The 14360-nt window shown below is 50.1% G+C and overlaps 1 protein-coding gene across 1 annotated transcript in view; it reads left to right on the top strand.

Annotated features, from left to right (window-relative positions):
* Positions 1–14039, top strand: part of Pex14 (peroxisomal biogenesis factor 14) — a 191345-nt gene extending 177306 nt beyond the window's left edge. The window contains exons 5-9 of the mRNA XM_045150854.1: positions 3240–3325; positions 6758–6860; positions 8060–8157; positions 10864–10955; positions 12743–14039. Of these exons, the coding sequence (XP_045006789.1) occupies positions 3240–3325; positions 6758–6860; positions 8060–8157; positions 10864–10955; positions 12743–13199 (836 nt within the window). The 3' untranslated portion in view covers positions 13200–14039. The remainder of the gene's footprint in view (positions 1–3239; positions 3326–6757; positions 6861–8059; positions 8158–10863; positions 10956–12742) is intronic.
* Positions 14040–14360: the final 321 nt, after the last annotated feature.

A 14360-nucleotide genomic window follows, 5' to 3' on the forward strand; every position in this document is an offset into this window, starting at 1 on the left:
AACCAGAAATGAGCTCAGTGCGTTATACAGAACACTAATCAGCTGTAAAAAAGAAGATGGAGAAATAGGAGGAAATAGGGGGGAAAAAGTCGTGTTTATGTTGCTTTGTATTTGTGTAAACATGCCTTGGACAGGTAAACATGAAGCTGTTGGTGGTAGAACATGGCTTTTTGCAGGAGACTGACTTCTGCTATTTGAGGCTTAAACTTTACAAGTCTGTTGCCTTCTCAAAATATGTAACATAGAATCAGGAGTTGAAGGCTTAGAGAGGCCATATGTTAACCACTGTTTTGTGACCAAGATGGAGATGGGCCATATTGGAGAATCTCATGTGGAGTCCATGAGCACAGGGTACTGTGGTAGTAAAGAAGAGACTACTGAATATTTCCTCAGCCTCTTAAAAGCCCCGTTCAATAGCCCAGAGAGGAGGGAGCATCCCCTTTACCCACTTGGAGGTCATTATGACTTTGGGTCCCTCTGGCTGGGCCTTGTGCTCACAGCCTGTCCTCCATGTGTGCCCAGGTTCTACCACTAGGCAGTAGCAGGTACCTTAGAGAGCCCACAGGCACAAGTGAGAAAGGAAGGCAAAAATGGTTGGGCTCTGTAAAGCACGAAGCTGTCACTTGGCTCAGTGAATTGTGGTGCTCTTCTGGAAAATTCCAGAATGCTCTTGCCATCCCTCCCTTTTCTTCTATACTTGTGTCTAGAAGAGGGCAGCTTCCCTCTTGTAGCAATCCCTGTGGAGTGCCTTCTGGACAACTTTCCACTGTGTGGCACCTTGTGTGCTGCCACAGATGCTATGTGGTCCTTGTTGTCAAACGTGATGAAAATTGTGGTCTGAATCCCTCCTCATGGCAGAGTCCCTGGGAGGAGGCAGACTGCTTGCTGGGTGGCCTAGGATTGCCACTCCAGAAGCAGGGAAAGGGACCAGATTATGGACCTTAAAGCCCCTTGTGAGCCTTACATGGGAGAGTGAGGTAGGGAACCCTTCTCTTATACTACCAGAATTTCATTTGGAACTGTAAGGACTTTGGTATTCTGGCCCCCCTTACTCACAGGGGGCAACATCTCAAGACCCTTAGTGGATGGATGCCTGAAACTGTGGATAGTACAGAACTGTCCTTATATAATGTTTTCCTATACATACATAGCTGTGAAGTTTAATTTATAAATCAGGCATAGTAAGGTAACAATAATACAGTAGCACAATTATCACAATATGATATAATAAAAAGCAAAAAGCATGTGAATTTGACCCCTTAAAATATTTTATTGTATGGGGCTGGAGGGCTGGTTTAGTGGTTAAGGCATTTGCCTACAAAGCCAAAGGACCCAGGTTCAATTTCCTGGGACCCATGTTAGCCAGATGCACAGGGGCACACGTATCTGGAGTCATTTGCAGTGGCTGGAGGCCCTAGTGTGCCCATTCTCTCTCTTTTTCTGTGCCACCCTCCCTCCCTCTCTCTCTCTCTCTCTCTCTCTCTCTACCTCTATCTCTCTCTCTCTCTCTCAAATAAGTAAATAAAATACATTAAAAAAATATTAGCTGGGCGTGGTGGCACATGCCTTTAATCCCAGTGCTCGGGAGGCAGAGGTAGAAGGATCTCTGTGAGTTCAAGACCACCCCGAGACTCGTGTGATTTCCAGGTCAGCCTGAGCCAGAGTGATCACTATGAGTTCGAGGCCACTCTGAAACTACATAGTGAATTCAAGGTCAGCCTGGGCTAGAATGAAACCCTATGTCAAAGAAAAAAACATATATAGTACCTATGATCTTATCAAGTTCAACATGTAACATTTTTCATTCCATATGAAAACGATCTTTTTAATTTTTCACTTAAAAGAGCACTTGACACTTTTTTGGCAGATTCAAATTTGGGGCTATTGTTAAGTAAAATAAGAGTCACAAAATATGTTTTTGTTAATAATAATAATTATGAAAAAAAGGAGTGGTGGTACATGCCTTTAATTCCAGCATTCAGGAGGCATAGGTAGGAGGATCATTCATCTGAGTTCGAGGCCAGCCTGAGAATAATACTAAGTCAGCCTGGGCTAAAGCAAGACCCTACCTTGGGGGGAAAAAAGTCACTTGGTTATAAGCACTGTGATACCAAAATGGCCTATCTGGTAACTAAGATGGCTACTAAACATCTTACCAGGTGGCTAATATATTACAGAGTGGATATAGTCAATGGACAGAGCAGGATGGCAACGTAAATCTTTTTAGTACTTTCCATTTTATATTTTCAGACCATGGTTGACCACAGGTAATGAAACTTCAGGAAGAAAAGTAGCAGATAAAGGTTTGGAGGGTGGTGCTCCATGTGCTAGTCTCAAGAAAACCAAGCCAGGAGCCTGCTTTTTTTTTTTTTTTTTTTTTTTTTTTTCGGGATAGGGTCTCACTCTAGTCCAGGCTGACCTGGAATTCACTCTGTAGTCTCAGGGTGGCCTCGAACTCAGGGTGATCCTCTGCCTCCTGAGTGCTGGGATTAAAGGTGTGCGCCACCACACCTGGTCCAGGAGCCTGGTTTTATGTGAAATAAAGGTGCTCATTTTCTGTTCCACAACAACAGCAATCACTCCTCTCTAAGACTTCCTTAGCCTCTGTGGCTCTTGTAAGAGGAGATCCCTCTACTTCTGGCTTGCCTCAGAGCTAATTCAGTATTCTTCTAAAATAGTGGTCTGATCGTGGCCCACCCTTTTCCAATTCCTTCACTGAATCCCCACTGCTTGCAAACTAGTATTCAGGTTCCTGATCTGTTTCTTTCCTGGCCCTGCTCCTTTTTGGCCCAAAGGACCACAGGCCTTGGCTTCTGTCTCCTCTCTGAATGGCCGCCTAGTCGTAGTAGACTTACGTGTTCTCTGACCTGCTTGACGTGCAAACAGAGCAGGAGTGCAGGTTCACAGTCCTACCTTGGCCTAGTGGCCTCTGTTTTATCCCTGTCTGGGATATGCTCACATCACCTCTGCCCCCTGACTCCCTGTGCTGGGGGCTTAGCCCACAGCTGGATAGCTCTCCCCACATAGTGCAGTCAAATCGCTGACTGTAAGTAGCTGTCACTCCATCCCAGGTGAGGAGAACTCACAAAGGAGAGCGGACTGAGCTGAGCTGACACCCTGATGGCCACGTATTGTCTTTATGCAACTGGGGTCCTGCTTGCCTGTCCACTGAAGCATGCTCTTCCTCCCTGGGGAAGGACGCTGGGGCTCCTCCTAATTTTCTTCTCTTTCCACCTCAGGCCCTGGAGGGCCCCGATGGAGAGATTACGGCGCCTTGGCCGTCATCATGGCAGGAGTTGCATTTGGCTTTCACCAGCTCTACAAGGTAAGTTGCCTTCCAGGGGCTTCAGGCACTGTGCCCTGCCACTCTTACATTCAGCCCTTCTCTTGGGCCATGGTTTTCTCATTTGGAGACACTGTCCCCCTCCCCCAGCAGATACTTAGTCCTGGAGCACAGTGGCTGTGGTGAAGATGAGGAATGTGGCAGGGGACAGGACATTCCTCCCCGACCTTTCCCATGTTGGCGTTCTACTTGTAGTGTGACCTTAACCTTACAGTTAAGCAGGTACTTAGAACAGTGCCTGGGGGCTGAGGATCTGGCTCAGTAGGAGAACACTTGCCTAGTAAGCACAAGGTCCTGAGTTCAATCCTAGCACTGAAAAACAAAAGTCACTTGTCTAGGTGCATGTGTCTCCCTTTTCTCCCCTTTCTCTATCCCTCCTTCTGTCTTCCTTCTCCCTCTCCCCCATTACAAAATAAAACAAAACAACAGTGCGAGGCACTCAGTGTGTAAATTTGTGAGGGATAGGAGCTCAGGCTCTGGAGCCTAGATGTCTATGTTGAACCTGACTCTGCCCCTGAGTACAGTTTTGTCTGCACAATGGGGTTAAAACAGATGGTTCGACTTTACAGTGGCATAGAAGTGTGCCCATACAACTACTGGTTTTCACTTTTAGTATAGTATTCAGTGAAGGTGGGCACTAATGGTTTGCCACACTGCTAGGGTGAGTATTCTGAGCACACTGAAGGTAGGGTAGATGGCGTTGTGCACACTAGGTTACGTGTAGTGGATGCATTTTCAGCGTGTCACAGTTTATCAGGTGTAACTCCAGAGTAGGCAGGAGTATCAAGTTACACCCCCTCCTTGGGAGGTTGCCATGACAATCAGAGGAGGCAGCTCCTTGGCATAGGGAAGCACCATAGATGCCCTTATTCCACCCTGTTACTTAAGCCAGCTGAGAGAACCCACTTCTTATTTTCTGTGGATCATGGTAGCATCTGTATAATGTGGGATTTTCCCTGGGCCTCATGAGTCAGCTAGCCCGCAAGAGCAGAGTTCGCATTCCCAGCAGGAAAGGGGGTGCCCAGCAAGCATTTACTCCCTGAACAGCAGTGGAAGGGCCTAACTTTGATTCCAAGAAATGGGCCTTCTAAAGAAGCATGGCCAATATCGTCCCAAGATCCATACCTGCTTACCTTGGAGACAAGTCATTTTATCTTCTGAGGCCTCCTGCTAATCCATCCTAGCCTATATTTGGTAACTTTTTAAAGACTTTAATGACTTCCCAGGTTTACTGTTGGTAACTTTCAGCATATAATGTGTTTAGACCTTACACTCTGGGATTCTTAGTTTTTTACTTAATACAAAAGTTACTGTTACAGAAGAATATAATTTTTTTTTAGTTTGATATATATTGCTGGAGTAAGAAACTTCTGTGCAAAAAAAACCCCAACAAAACAAAACAAAAACAAAAACAAAACAAAACCAGAAGCAAAATATCCTGGGCCTTCCTTTTCTCAGCTTATGCCTTCCATAAGGGGATGGCCTCTTGCAGACTGGATTGCTGGCCCTACGCGTGGTACCTGGTTGTCATGTTGCTGGCACCAGCCTGGGACCCGAGAGGAATAGAAGGTGTGGACTCAGATGTAGCATAGAGCTGTCCTCACCTGTTTCCATGGTGCTCTGGTTGCCCATCCCCCTTTAAAAAAGAAAGGAAACATTAAAGTGTCAGTCACAATAGTGACACAGGAACGTCCAGAACATCTGTTAATAGTTTTCTTTAAATTAAAAAGAAAAGCAGTAAGAGGCTGTCGTCTTGTTGGTACAGCTTAGCCTGAGCAGTGTGTGCCCCTCCCTCTCCTGTTCTGACCTCAGAAATGGCATTTGTAGCTGGTTACACAGATGAGAATGTCTTGACTTTCGTACTTAGGAAACGTCAGGCTACATTTGATGAGTTTCGGCTCGGTCGTGGGTAATAACTCACACTGTGGCTGAAAAGCACTTTGCAAAATAGAAAAGGCTTCTGTGCATATGCTAAATGACGATCTTCACTTAAGAGTCGCTCTTGAAATGAGTTCTCCCACAAACCCCTTGTGAGAGACCTGCTTTTCCTTCCCCAGTACAGAACCCTTAATGGAGACATTTCTGTCTTTTTGTCTGCCTAGGGCCCCATAGACTCAGAACCTAGGTTCTCCCTGGAGAGCACCTGCCAGGCCTGTACCTCATTCTCCTCTGTTGGGGGCTTTGTCTCCAGGTCCCAAGCTGGTGGGTTTCAGAGCACCATTTCTCTCATGGCACCTGCTGCCTCTGCCTTACCAAATGCCTGGGAGGCTGGCTCTGGGTACCCTTGTTTGGTGGCAGCCATCAGCCTCGGCTTGTGTGTCCCCTGGGATAGTTTGTCCTTTGTCCTGTGCTTTAGTTCCAGGGGAATTGGGCTGTTGGGACTCTGTGAAGAAAGCCTTTTTTGAAGACTTAGGCTGTTTAGAAGAGGCCGAGGTGACTTTCAGTAGCTTTGGGTAAACCCATATCTTGTCTGTCCATGGAAGTGCAAGGGTCCCGGAAATCTGTTGTTGAATTTCCTCTATTTTCACAAGTTTTTTTTTTCTTTTTGAAGTAAGGTCTTACTCTAGCCCAGGTTGACCTAGAATTCACTATGTAGTCTCAGGCTGGCCTCCAACTCACAGCAACCCTCCTACCTCTGCCTCCCAATTGCTGGGATTAAAGGCATGCACCACTACAACTGGTGCAGGTAATTTTTTTGTTAACTTAATTTTAATCATTTGTTTCTGAATGGGTGAAGCAATTTGTTTTATTCACAGGATTCAAAATGTTAAGAATTCACAAAGTGTATAGTGGAAAACTCCCTTGCACTCCTCCCTGGAGGCCACCAATGGGGTCAGTGTCTTGTATAACCTTCCACAATTTTACACACCTTTTCAAGTAAAAATAAAAAAGTGTCAGGCTGGAGGGATGGCTTAGCGGTTAAGACATTTGTCTGCAAAGCCAAAGGACCTCAGTTCGATTTCCCAGGACCCACGTTGGCCAGATGCATAAGGGGGCGCATGTCTGGAGTTTGTTCGCAGTGGCTGGAGGCCCTGGCGCGCCCATTCTCTGTCTTTCTCTCCCTCCCTCTCTCTTTTTCTGTCAAGTAAATAAATAAATAATCTTGAAGCTTTAAAAATAAAAAGTGTCTTGGGAAGATTATGGCATCACCCAGAAAAGTAAATAAAAGAAGGAGCAAGGTCTCCCTCCCCTGAGTGGGAAAAGTCTCCAGCTTTCCTTCCTGTTACTTTCTGCTCCGTGTCTTTAGGTAGAGTTTTTACATGGTCATGATCTCAGTCTTTTAACTTTTTTAAGCATCTTGTTTGCGTATGGGATATGCTGGGGCTTCCATAACCTATGGAGGACCAAGGGAAGTTGGCTGGTGGGATTTAAGAGGCCGAGGCGGGCCCCACCCTCCTGTGCCCACTTTTGCAGAAGCACCTCCTGCCCCTCATCCTTGGAGGCCGTGAGGACAGGAAGCAGCTGGAGAGGATGGCGACGAGCCTCTCCGAACTGAGTGGCAGCGTGGCCCAGACAGGTAAAGATTAATGACTCCATCAAGTCACCCCTCAAAGCCGTCTCTGCGCAGCCCCTTCGCGGCCCCTCCCTCTCCCTCCGTCTCCACTTTATGTGGTGACTTCATTTATCTGCTCTGAGAATCTGTTCACATTTGCAAATGAAGCCGCCGTCATTTCGGTTTAATTTGAAATTGCTTGTTTACTGTCGGCGCGGCCTCAATTAATTATGTTTTTACGGAAAGGCTCCCAACCTCAGAATATTAATAAGGGGAATAAAATGACAGCCTTTCTAAGGGCTGTAAAGTTCATTTTTAATTTCTGCTTCTATGAGGTTTTCAGGGGGGTTTTCAGTGATTTCCCCCCTTCCCTCGAAGAATCCAACACAGGGTCAAGAGAGTCTGTAATTACTGTGGCTCTCGGGACCCTGGCCACCTCCTCTGTTATCGACTCCACAGGGCTGGCGTTCATTACCCACTGCCCCAGTGATGGCCCAGATTAGCTGGGACCTGTCGCACCAGAGGCAGCTTTTCTCCTTTATAAACTTGTTTACTAGGTGGAGACTCTGAAGCTAAACCCAAAGTTAGGAAAGAGAGCCACCTGTCCAAGGCAAGAGTCCCTGTTTTTCAGGGGTGTCTCTGTGAAGCCCATTGGAATCTTCTGGGCACCTTTCCTGTGGGCCATTACTTCTAGGAGGCAGGATCATGGTGGGTACAGGTTTCAGGGTGGGTCCCATGACAGAGAGGAGCCTGGCAGGCATCCCAAGGGTAAGGCAGATCAGAACAGGAAAGAATGCCAGAGACGGGGTTTGCAGTTGTAACACTCCTGGACATGGTAGAGACCCGAGCCTTAGTCTTCCAGGGATTGGAGCCATCCTGGAACTCCCAAGGACATGGTGAGGGGCTGAGAGATGAGTGATGTAGGCATGATGGGAGCGTGGCGGGAGCCAGCAAGCCAGGCACATCACAGCCAGGCATAATTAGAGGGGAGAGGTTTTGGACGGATATACTGTTGACCACAGACAAGCATACAATAGCAAGATGAAGTAGAAACACTAGAGGTTACACAAAGTGCGATGGCTTACCCAGGGTGCAGATAAATTACTGGGGCGGGGGTGGGGGCTACAGATAAATTAAATGTAGCAGGGAGGCGGGCAGCTCACAGGTATGTGGGCTGAGGAGGGAATCTTGGGCACTTACCAGACATGATGCTCTCTTCCCAGTGACTCAGGTACAGACGACGCTGGCCTCTGTCCAAGAGCTGCTGAGACAACAGCAACAGAAGGTCCAGGAGCTGGCCCATGAGCTGGCTGCCACCAAGGTACTTGTCTCTGCCCTAGGGTCCCCAGGCCCAGGTCAATCCCATATAGCCCTAATCCCTTGTACTCCATGACCTGTATGCTGTCTTCCTGTCTGACCTGCCTTGTGGGCCAGGACTACCATTGCTTTGTTGGCATTTGGCCATTGAGGACCTGTGGTAATCCTGTCTTGTACCATCTCCCCATGGGAGGGAGAAAAAGCCCCCCTCTACTGGTTGATCCCTGATGGAAGCCATGGGCTTGCAGGTTAAGTTGTAGGTCACAGCCTAGCCGAGGAGAAGCCTAGGCAATAGAGGGACCGTGTGCTGTGGTCAGTTTACAAGTATCCAGTCCAAGGCGTAGGGCTTCCCTTGCTGCAGTGGGCAGGTCTCTGTAAACCTAGGCTTTGGTGATCTTAAAGGAACTGGGGCCAACCAGGCTCCAGTGAAGCTATTTCCATACCTCACTACCCATGTGTGAAGTGGTCTCCTCAGAAGCAGGTTGTAGGATCTGACTGCATGTGTTAAGATCCTGGCTGTCCCGCTTGCTAACTGACCATAGGCAGGTTTCATAACTTCTCTCAGTCCTCCTCATCTCTGCTTCCTTGTGAGGCTTAAGCACATACCAATGATGCTCAGCTCCAGCAACACTCCAGCCCTGGGCTCTGTGGATGTGTGAGTGTCATCTCTGAGTCACAGACTTAGGACCTGTGGGACAGTGGTCCATTGGTTCCATTGTACCCTGCAGCAGCTCCTACTGCACAGTTGCATTATAAAACCAGGAAGGAAACTGAACATTCTTCTACTTCTGGTAGCATCTGGGGTCACTCTTGCAAAGGAAGGTCCCCAAGAGTCCCCTCGCAGTGTGCATCCCACACAGGCACTGCCTCACTTCCTGCTCTGGTGGCTGGTGCTACTGGCTACACTGTGTGTGCTCCCTGCAGGGAGGGAAGGCAGTGTGGCCCCCACCCCCACCCTGCCAGTGACCGCAGCCATTCTGGAAATTGGAGAAACATTTTCAGGCCCTGAGCTTCAATACGAGGACCACAGGCTGCATTCTAAGGAGGGTGGGGTCATCTGGTACTGGCACCTGTGGTGGCTTGAAGAGCTCCTCACTGTGTCAGGGCTCCTGCCCCTAAGCCCCTTTCCTGCTTTCCCTACTGTCATGGGGCTCTGGCCTGGCAGCCAAGCTCATATGTGTCAGGACTTGGATTACCCCGTAAACCAAAGACTTGGAGCTATTTTCTTAGCTGTAATGTAAGTTTTTATACTGCCTTCCAAACTCCTACTGGAGCACTGTAAAAAATTAAAAAGAAGAGCTTTAAGTAATTAAAAAACCTACATAAAACTGAAGGCTGTGAGTTTTCTACAACTGTTTTTTTAAAGAGACTGGCTAAAAAGCCCCAGATGTCAGATTTTATTTCTAAATCCTGGCATCTGGCACCATGTGCTTTTGGAAACCTGAGTCCTTTGTGGGCCGGTGAGTGGAAATTGCTCCCTTGTTAATGGGCTGCTGTAGCATTCAAGGTCTCGGAGAAGCCAGAACAGTGGCTTCCAAGCCTTTCTGTCTAGAGGTATGGAGTGAGGACCCTGGGGGGATGTATGTGAGGGTGTCGAGTGTGTGCCTACTCTCACCCAGACTGCCCAGGTCTTCTCTTCCTGAGATCTGTGGCCTCAGGGGAGGGGCTTCTGTCTGCAAAGGTGTGTCCGGTGAACTGGCCTGGCCTGCAGCTGCCTGAGACTCACAGCAGCTATCAGGAAATAACCAAGAACACCCATTCCTATCAGTAGCCCAGGCACACCCATCAGGGAAGTGAGGGCCTGGCTGATGCAGGCCCCCAGAACCCTTGCATTTGAGAATTGGTCTCCACACACTATTCCATGGGCTGCTTGGCTGCCTGCAGCCTCCGCTTGTGAATGGCTGTTTGGGTTCTACTATTTTTAGAGTAAGGTGTGGTTCTCTGGGGTTTATGGGGAAGGTACTGTTGGTATGCAACAGAAAGATGTCTCATCTGGGCCTTCTTAGGAAGGTTGAGTCAGGGCCTAGGGTGGCTCTTCCTCCACTGAGTTTTGAGTATCTCCAGAGAATGTCTGGTGTGGCCCTTGAATGTCTTCACACAAAGTGGGGTATGGCCTGAGGGCACTCTCCTTGGCTCTAGGGAAAGTCTTAAGACTCAGTTCATGGAGCTGGGCTGAGGAATGTGCAGTGTTGAGGTGAGGCTGTCTTCTGGTCCTGCCCCAGGACAGAGCTCTGGAATGGGCAGGTGCTTGCTGTGAGCTCCACGTTTGCCTCTGTGGTGATGATTTCTTGGGGGAGGGGTTGGGGTGATGTGGAGAGGGCATGTATTATTGGTTGCGGTTTTAATGGACATTTCAAACCTGGGAGTGAATGCTTCACACCAGTCCACAGCTCCTCCCCCTGAGCCCAGTATCAGCTCACTACCACTGCAAGCCCCTCTGTTTCTAGGAGAGAGAAGAACTTGTTTGTTGTTATTATATTCTACACACAATACTCTAGTGCTACCTAAAAACTTGTAATGATTTCTTAATGTCATTACAGAGTTGTAGAAGAGTTTGTATAAGGGTATTGTCACAGATCAATGCGCCCTTGAGTCTACAGTGGCTGAGCAGGAAACAATGGCTTGTGGCTACCCCCCCCCCACACACACACACACATAGACTGGTGGCAGGCACCACTGTGACCCATGTTTTCTGAATTCTGACTTTCAGGCCACTACCTCTACCAACTGGATCCTGGAGTCCCAGAATATCAATGAGCTCAAGGCGGAAATCAACTCCTTGAAAGGGCTTCTTTTGAATCGGTAGGTGAGGAGCCAGAGCTCTGTCCTGTTCAGTTTGGCGGGACGTGGAGCTTCTGGGCTGGCCCAGTGGTTGCAGAGGGGTGCAGTTCCTCACTGGCTGGGAAATTCAGGCCTTGAGACTGGAGACCTTGGGAGCTCCTGCCTCACATTCACAAGGTGCTCCTCCCACTTCAGGGAGATAGCATGTGGCACCATGAATAAAATAAAAAGTGGTTAGCCAAAGCAGGGCATGGTGGCGCACACCTTTAATCCCAGCACTTGGGAGGAGAGGTGGGAGGATCTCCAAGAGTTTGAGGCTACCTTGAGACTACATAGTGAGTTCTAGGATAGCCTGAGAGAGCTAGAGTGAAACCCTACCTCGAAAAACAGCAGCAACATGGTTACCCAGACTTTGTTGGGGACAGCATGAATCACAGAGCAGGACCTGTGAGCAGAGGACTCACCTGTGTGGTGCTTCCCAGAACCAGGCTTCTGGAGGCAGGCCACCCCTTCCTGGACTTGGTAACCTCTCAGGCAGCTTTGTCCCAGAGAAGGTCCTGCTGAGGGCTGTTGGGTGTGAAGGGCTCTGGGGTTGAAGGCAGTAGCAGAGCCAGTCCTGCCTCCCCTCCAGCTTTCCTTTGTCTCTGTGATGACAGCACAGTGCTACCACTGCAGTCCTGATCACACCTGGAGATAACCAGGCCCCCACTGGTGTTGACGCTAAAATTGCACTCAACTGGGAGCCTCTTGGTCTTAGGAAACGGGTGAGCTGTCGGCCCACCCAAATGGTGCCCTGGCAGGCTGGGCTGGGGTTTAGTGGGAGCTGTGGGGTGAGATGACCCAGCCAGAGGATTACACTTGCCAAGCTATCCACTTCCTGGTCCTCCCCAAGGAAATAAACACATCCCACCACAGACAGAGGCACTGGTCCTTGGCTTTCCTGTTTGGGGAGATAGGGACCTTTGTTGGTAGGGCAACAGATGCAGGCCATCAAGAGAACCTGGGCCAAAGAAAAATGACAAACTGCATTTCCTGTTCATGTTTATGTCACTGGTGACTCATGCAGGCTGTGCATATGTACCTGGCAAGGCGGGTCTGAGGTAGGAAGTTCTCTCTGAGACCAGTGCTGGTGGGACCATGGCGGCCTTGGACAGGAATAGGGCTTGTCTGCATGGTGTAGTGCTTCACTTCTGCGCTCTGGCCAACTGACCTGACCACATAGGTCCTTCTTGGAATAGAGTTTGGTCTGAACTGGGCTGGTTGCTGGCCTGGGGCCCAGAAGGGAATACTGGAGTGGAAGGAGAGCTGGCTCTTCCCGGTGAAAGCATTGGCTGGGAGATTCCCAGCACAGGGTTCAAGCTCACCCTTTTGGTCCTGATTTCTCTGGCCCCCTGACCAGTAGCCAAGGTTCCCCACTTCTACCTTTTGCCCAGGCCATAAGCAAATTATCCCAGGTATACTGAGTCCCCAGTATTGACCCACTTTTTTTCCTGCCTTCCCCTGTTCTGGCCAGAGGGGTGGAACAGGGACAATCCTGGGGATGTGGGAGCAGGTTCCAGGCTGTCATGAGCCTCAGTTAAGTGCAAGGAGGTCTGCGGGCAACATGGGCACTTCTGTTGTCCACCTTGGTTGACTGGGCTTCCAATGGGCTCATTCCTGAAAAGAAGGGAGGCAGGTTCTGTTTAGTCCCCAGCCTGGGGAGCTGCTCCCATCACAACCCTTGGTGCACAAGGGGCCGTGCACCATGGGATCCAGGTACCATCACCAACCACTTCTGGCTTCCCTTTCCTCTTCTCTTCTTGTGCCAGGAGGCAGTTCCCGCCCTCCCCATCAGCCTCGAAGATCCCTTCCTGGCAGATCCCTGTCAAGTCACCTTCCCCCTCCAGCCCTGCTGCCGTGAACCACCACAGCAGCAGTGACATCTCTCCAGTCAGCAATGAGTCCACGTCTTCATCTCCTGGGAAGGAGAGCCACAGCCCAGAGGGTTCCACAGCCACATACCACCTGCTGGGCCCCCAGGAGGAAGGCGAGGGGGTGGTAGACGTCAAGGGCCAGGTGAGAATGGAGGTGCAGGGTGAGGAGGAGAAGAGGGTGGAAAAGGAGGATGAAGAGGATGAGGAGGACGATGATGTGAGCCATGTGGATGAGGAGGACGTCCTGGGGGTGCAGAGGGAGGACCGCCGCGGAGGGGATGGGCAGATCAACGAGCAGGTGGAGAAGCTGAGGCGGCCAGAGGGTGCCAGCAATGAGAATGAACGGGACTAGGGTTGGCCCCTGCCCACCCACTTCTCCAGTACCCCAGGAACGTCCAGCAGGTGGCCATGGGCTCTGGTCCTGTCTTCTCCTCTGGCTTGGGGAGGGTAGGCTTGAACCCAGGGAGGGGTGGGGCTCTCCCCAACTATAGCAGTGTGTGTGGGGGTCAAATTTCTGTCCACCAGCCTCAGTGCCCAACCCCAACCCCAGCCATACCATCTCCTCAGCTCAGTCCCAGCCTAGATGGCTCCGCTGTTCACAAGCCTGGCTGAGGATGCAAGAGCCCCTGCATTCAGGTCCCTGCCCAGCTCTATCCTGGACAGAGATCTTACCCAGGTGTGTTCACTGAGTGTCTTGACTAACGTGACACCATGCATGGCCAGAGCTCATGTTGTCTCCTTCCTCCTGCTGCCTCAGTGGAAGAGGAGCTACAGTCCCCTTGGTCCCTGCTGTCCTCCCACTCTTCCCTGGGCCTGGCCTGTGGCTCCTTCTTTCCTCTCTTTCAAAAGCCAGAGCCCTGGCCCAGCTCTTCATTCTGCCAGGACCCACCCTCCTCAAAGCTAGGGCCTGCTTCCCCTGGGCCCTGTCCCCAGCCCAGTCCACCCACCCTGCCATCTTCTAAACAAAAGAAACATCACCACATTGACGCTCTCGCTTGCCGTGCCATGGATTGGTGAGCCCTGTGGGGAGGCATGCTTCTCCCTCCCACGGCAGAACTGGGCAGTGGGGCATTCCTGACCAACAGCCATGTCTGTCCTTCCCACCAAGAAACATGTTCATTTATGTGATCATGTATAGATTTCAGAATATGACTGTACATAATTGTAATAAATATGAGTTACCACTATTTAACTCTTGCCTCTGGCCCTCTGTTCTGCTGCTGTCATCCTGTGCCCCTGAGCTGGGTCTCAGCTAAGGCTCCATCGGGTGAATGCCAGAACAGGGTCCTGAGGGATGATGGGGTCAGAGGAACCCCAACTGAGGCTGCTCACCAGAGCTGGAGGGGCTCCTTCCTCTGGTGTCTGCGGGCGGGTGGAGGGCGCTGCTCTTCTGAGAGCGGGAGGGAAGGGGCTCGTGACTGTATATAGACCTGCCGTGCAGCGGGATGAGCTCCCTTCCTTAAATGGACGCGCATTCCCCAGGAGCCCGGCTGCTCTCTGCTAGTCTCTCTCT

Source organism: Jaculus jaculus, chromosome 5, assembly GCF_020740685.1.
Source record: "Jaculus jaculus isolate mJacJac1 chromosome 5, mJacJac1.mat.Y.cur, whole genome shotgun sequence".
Taxonomy (NCBI): domain Eukaryota; kingdom Metazoa; phylum Chordata; class Mammalia; order Rodentia; family Dipodidae; genus Jaculus; species Jaculus jaculus.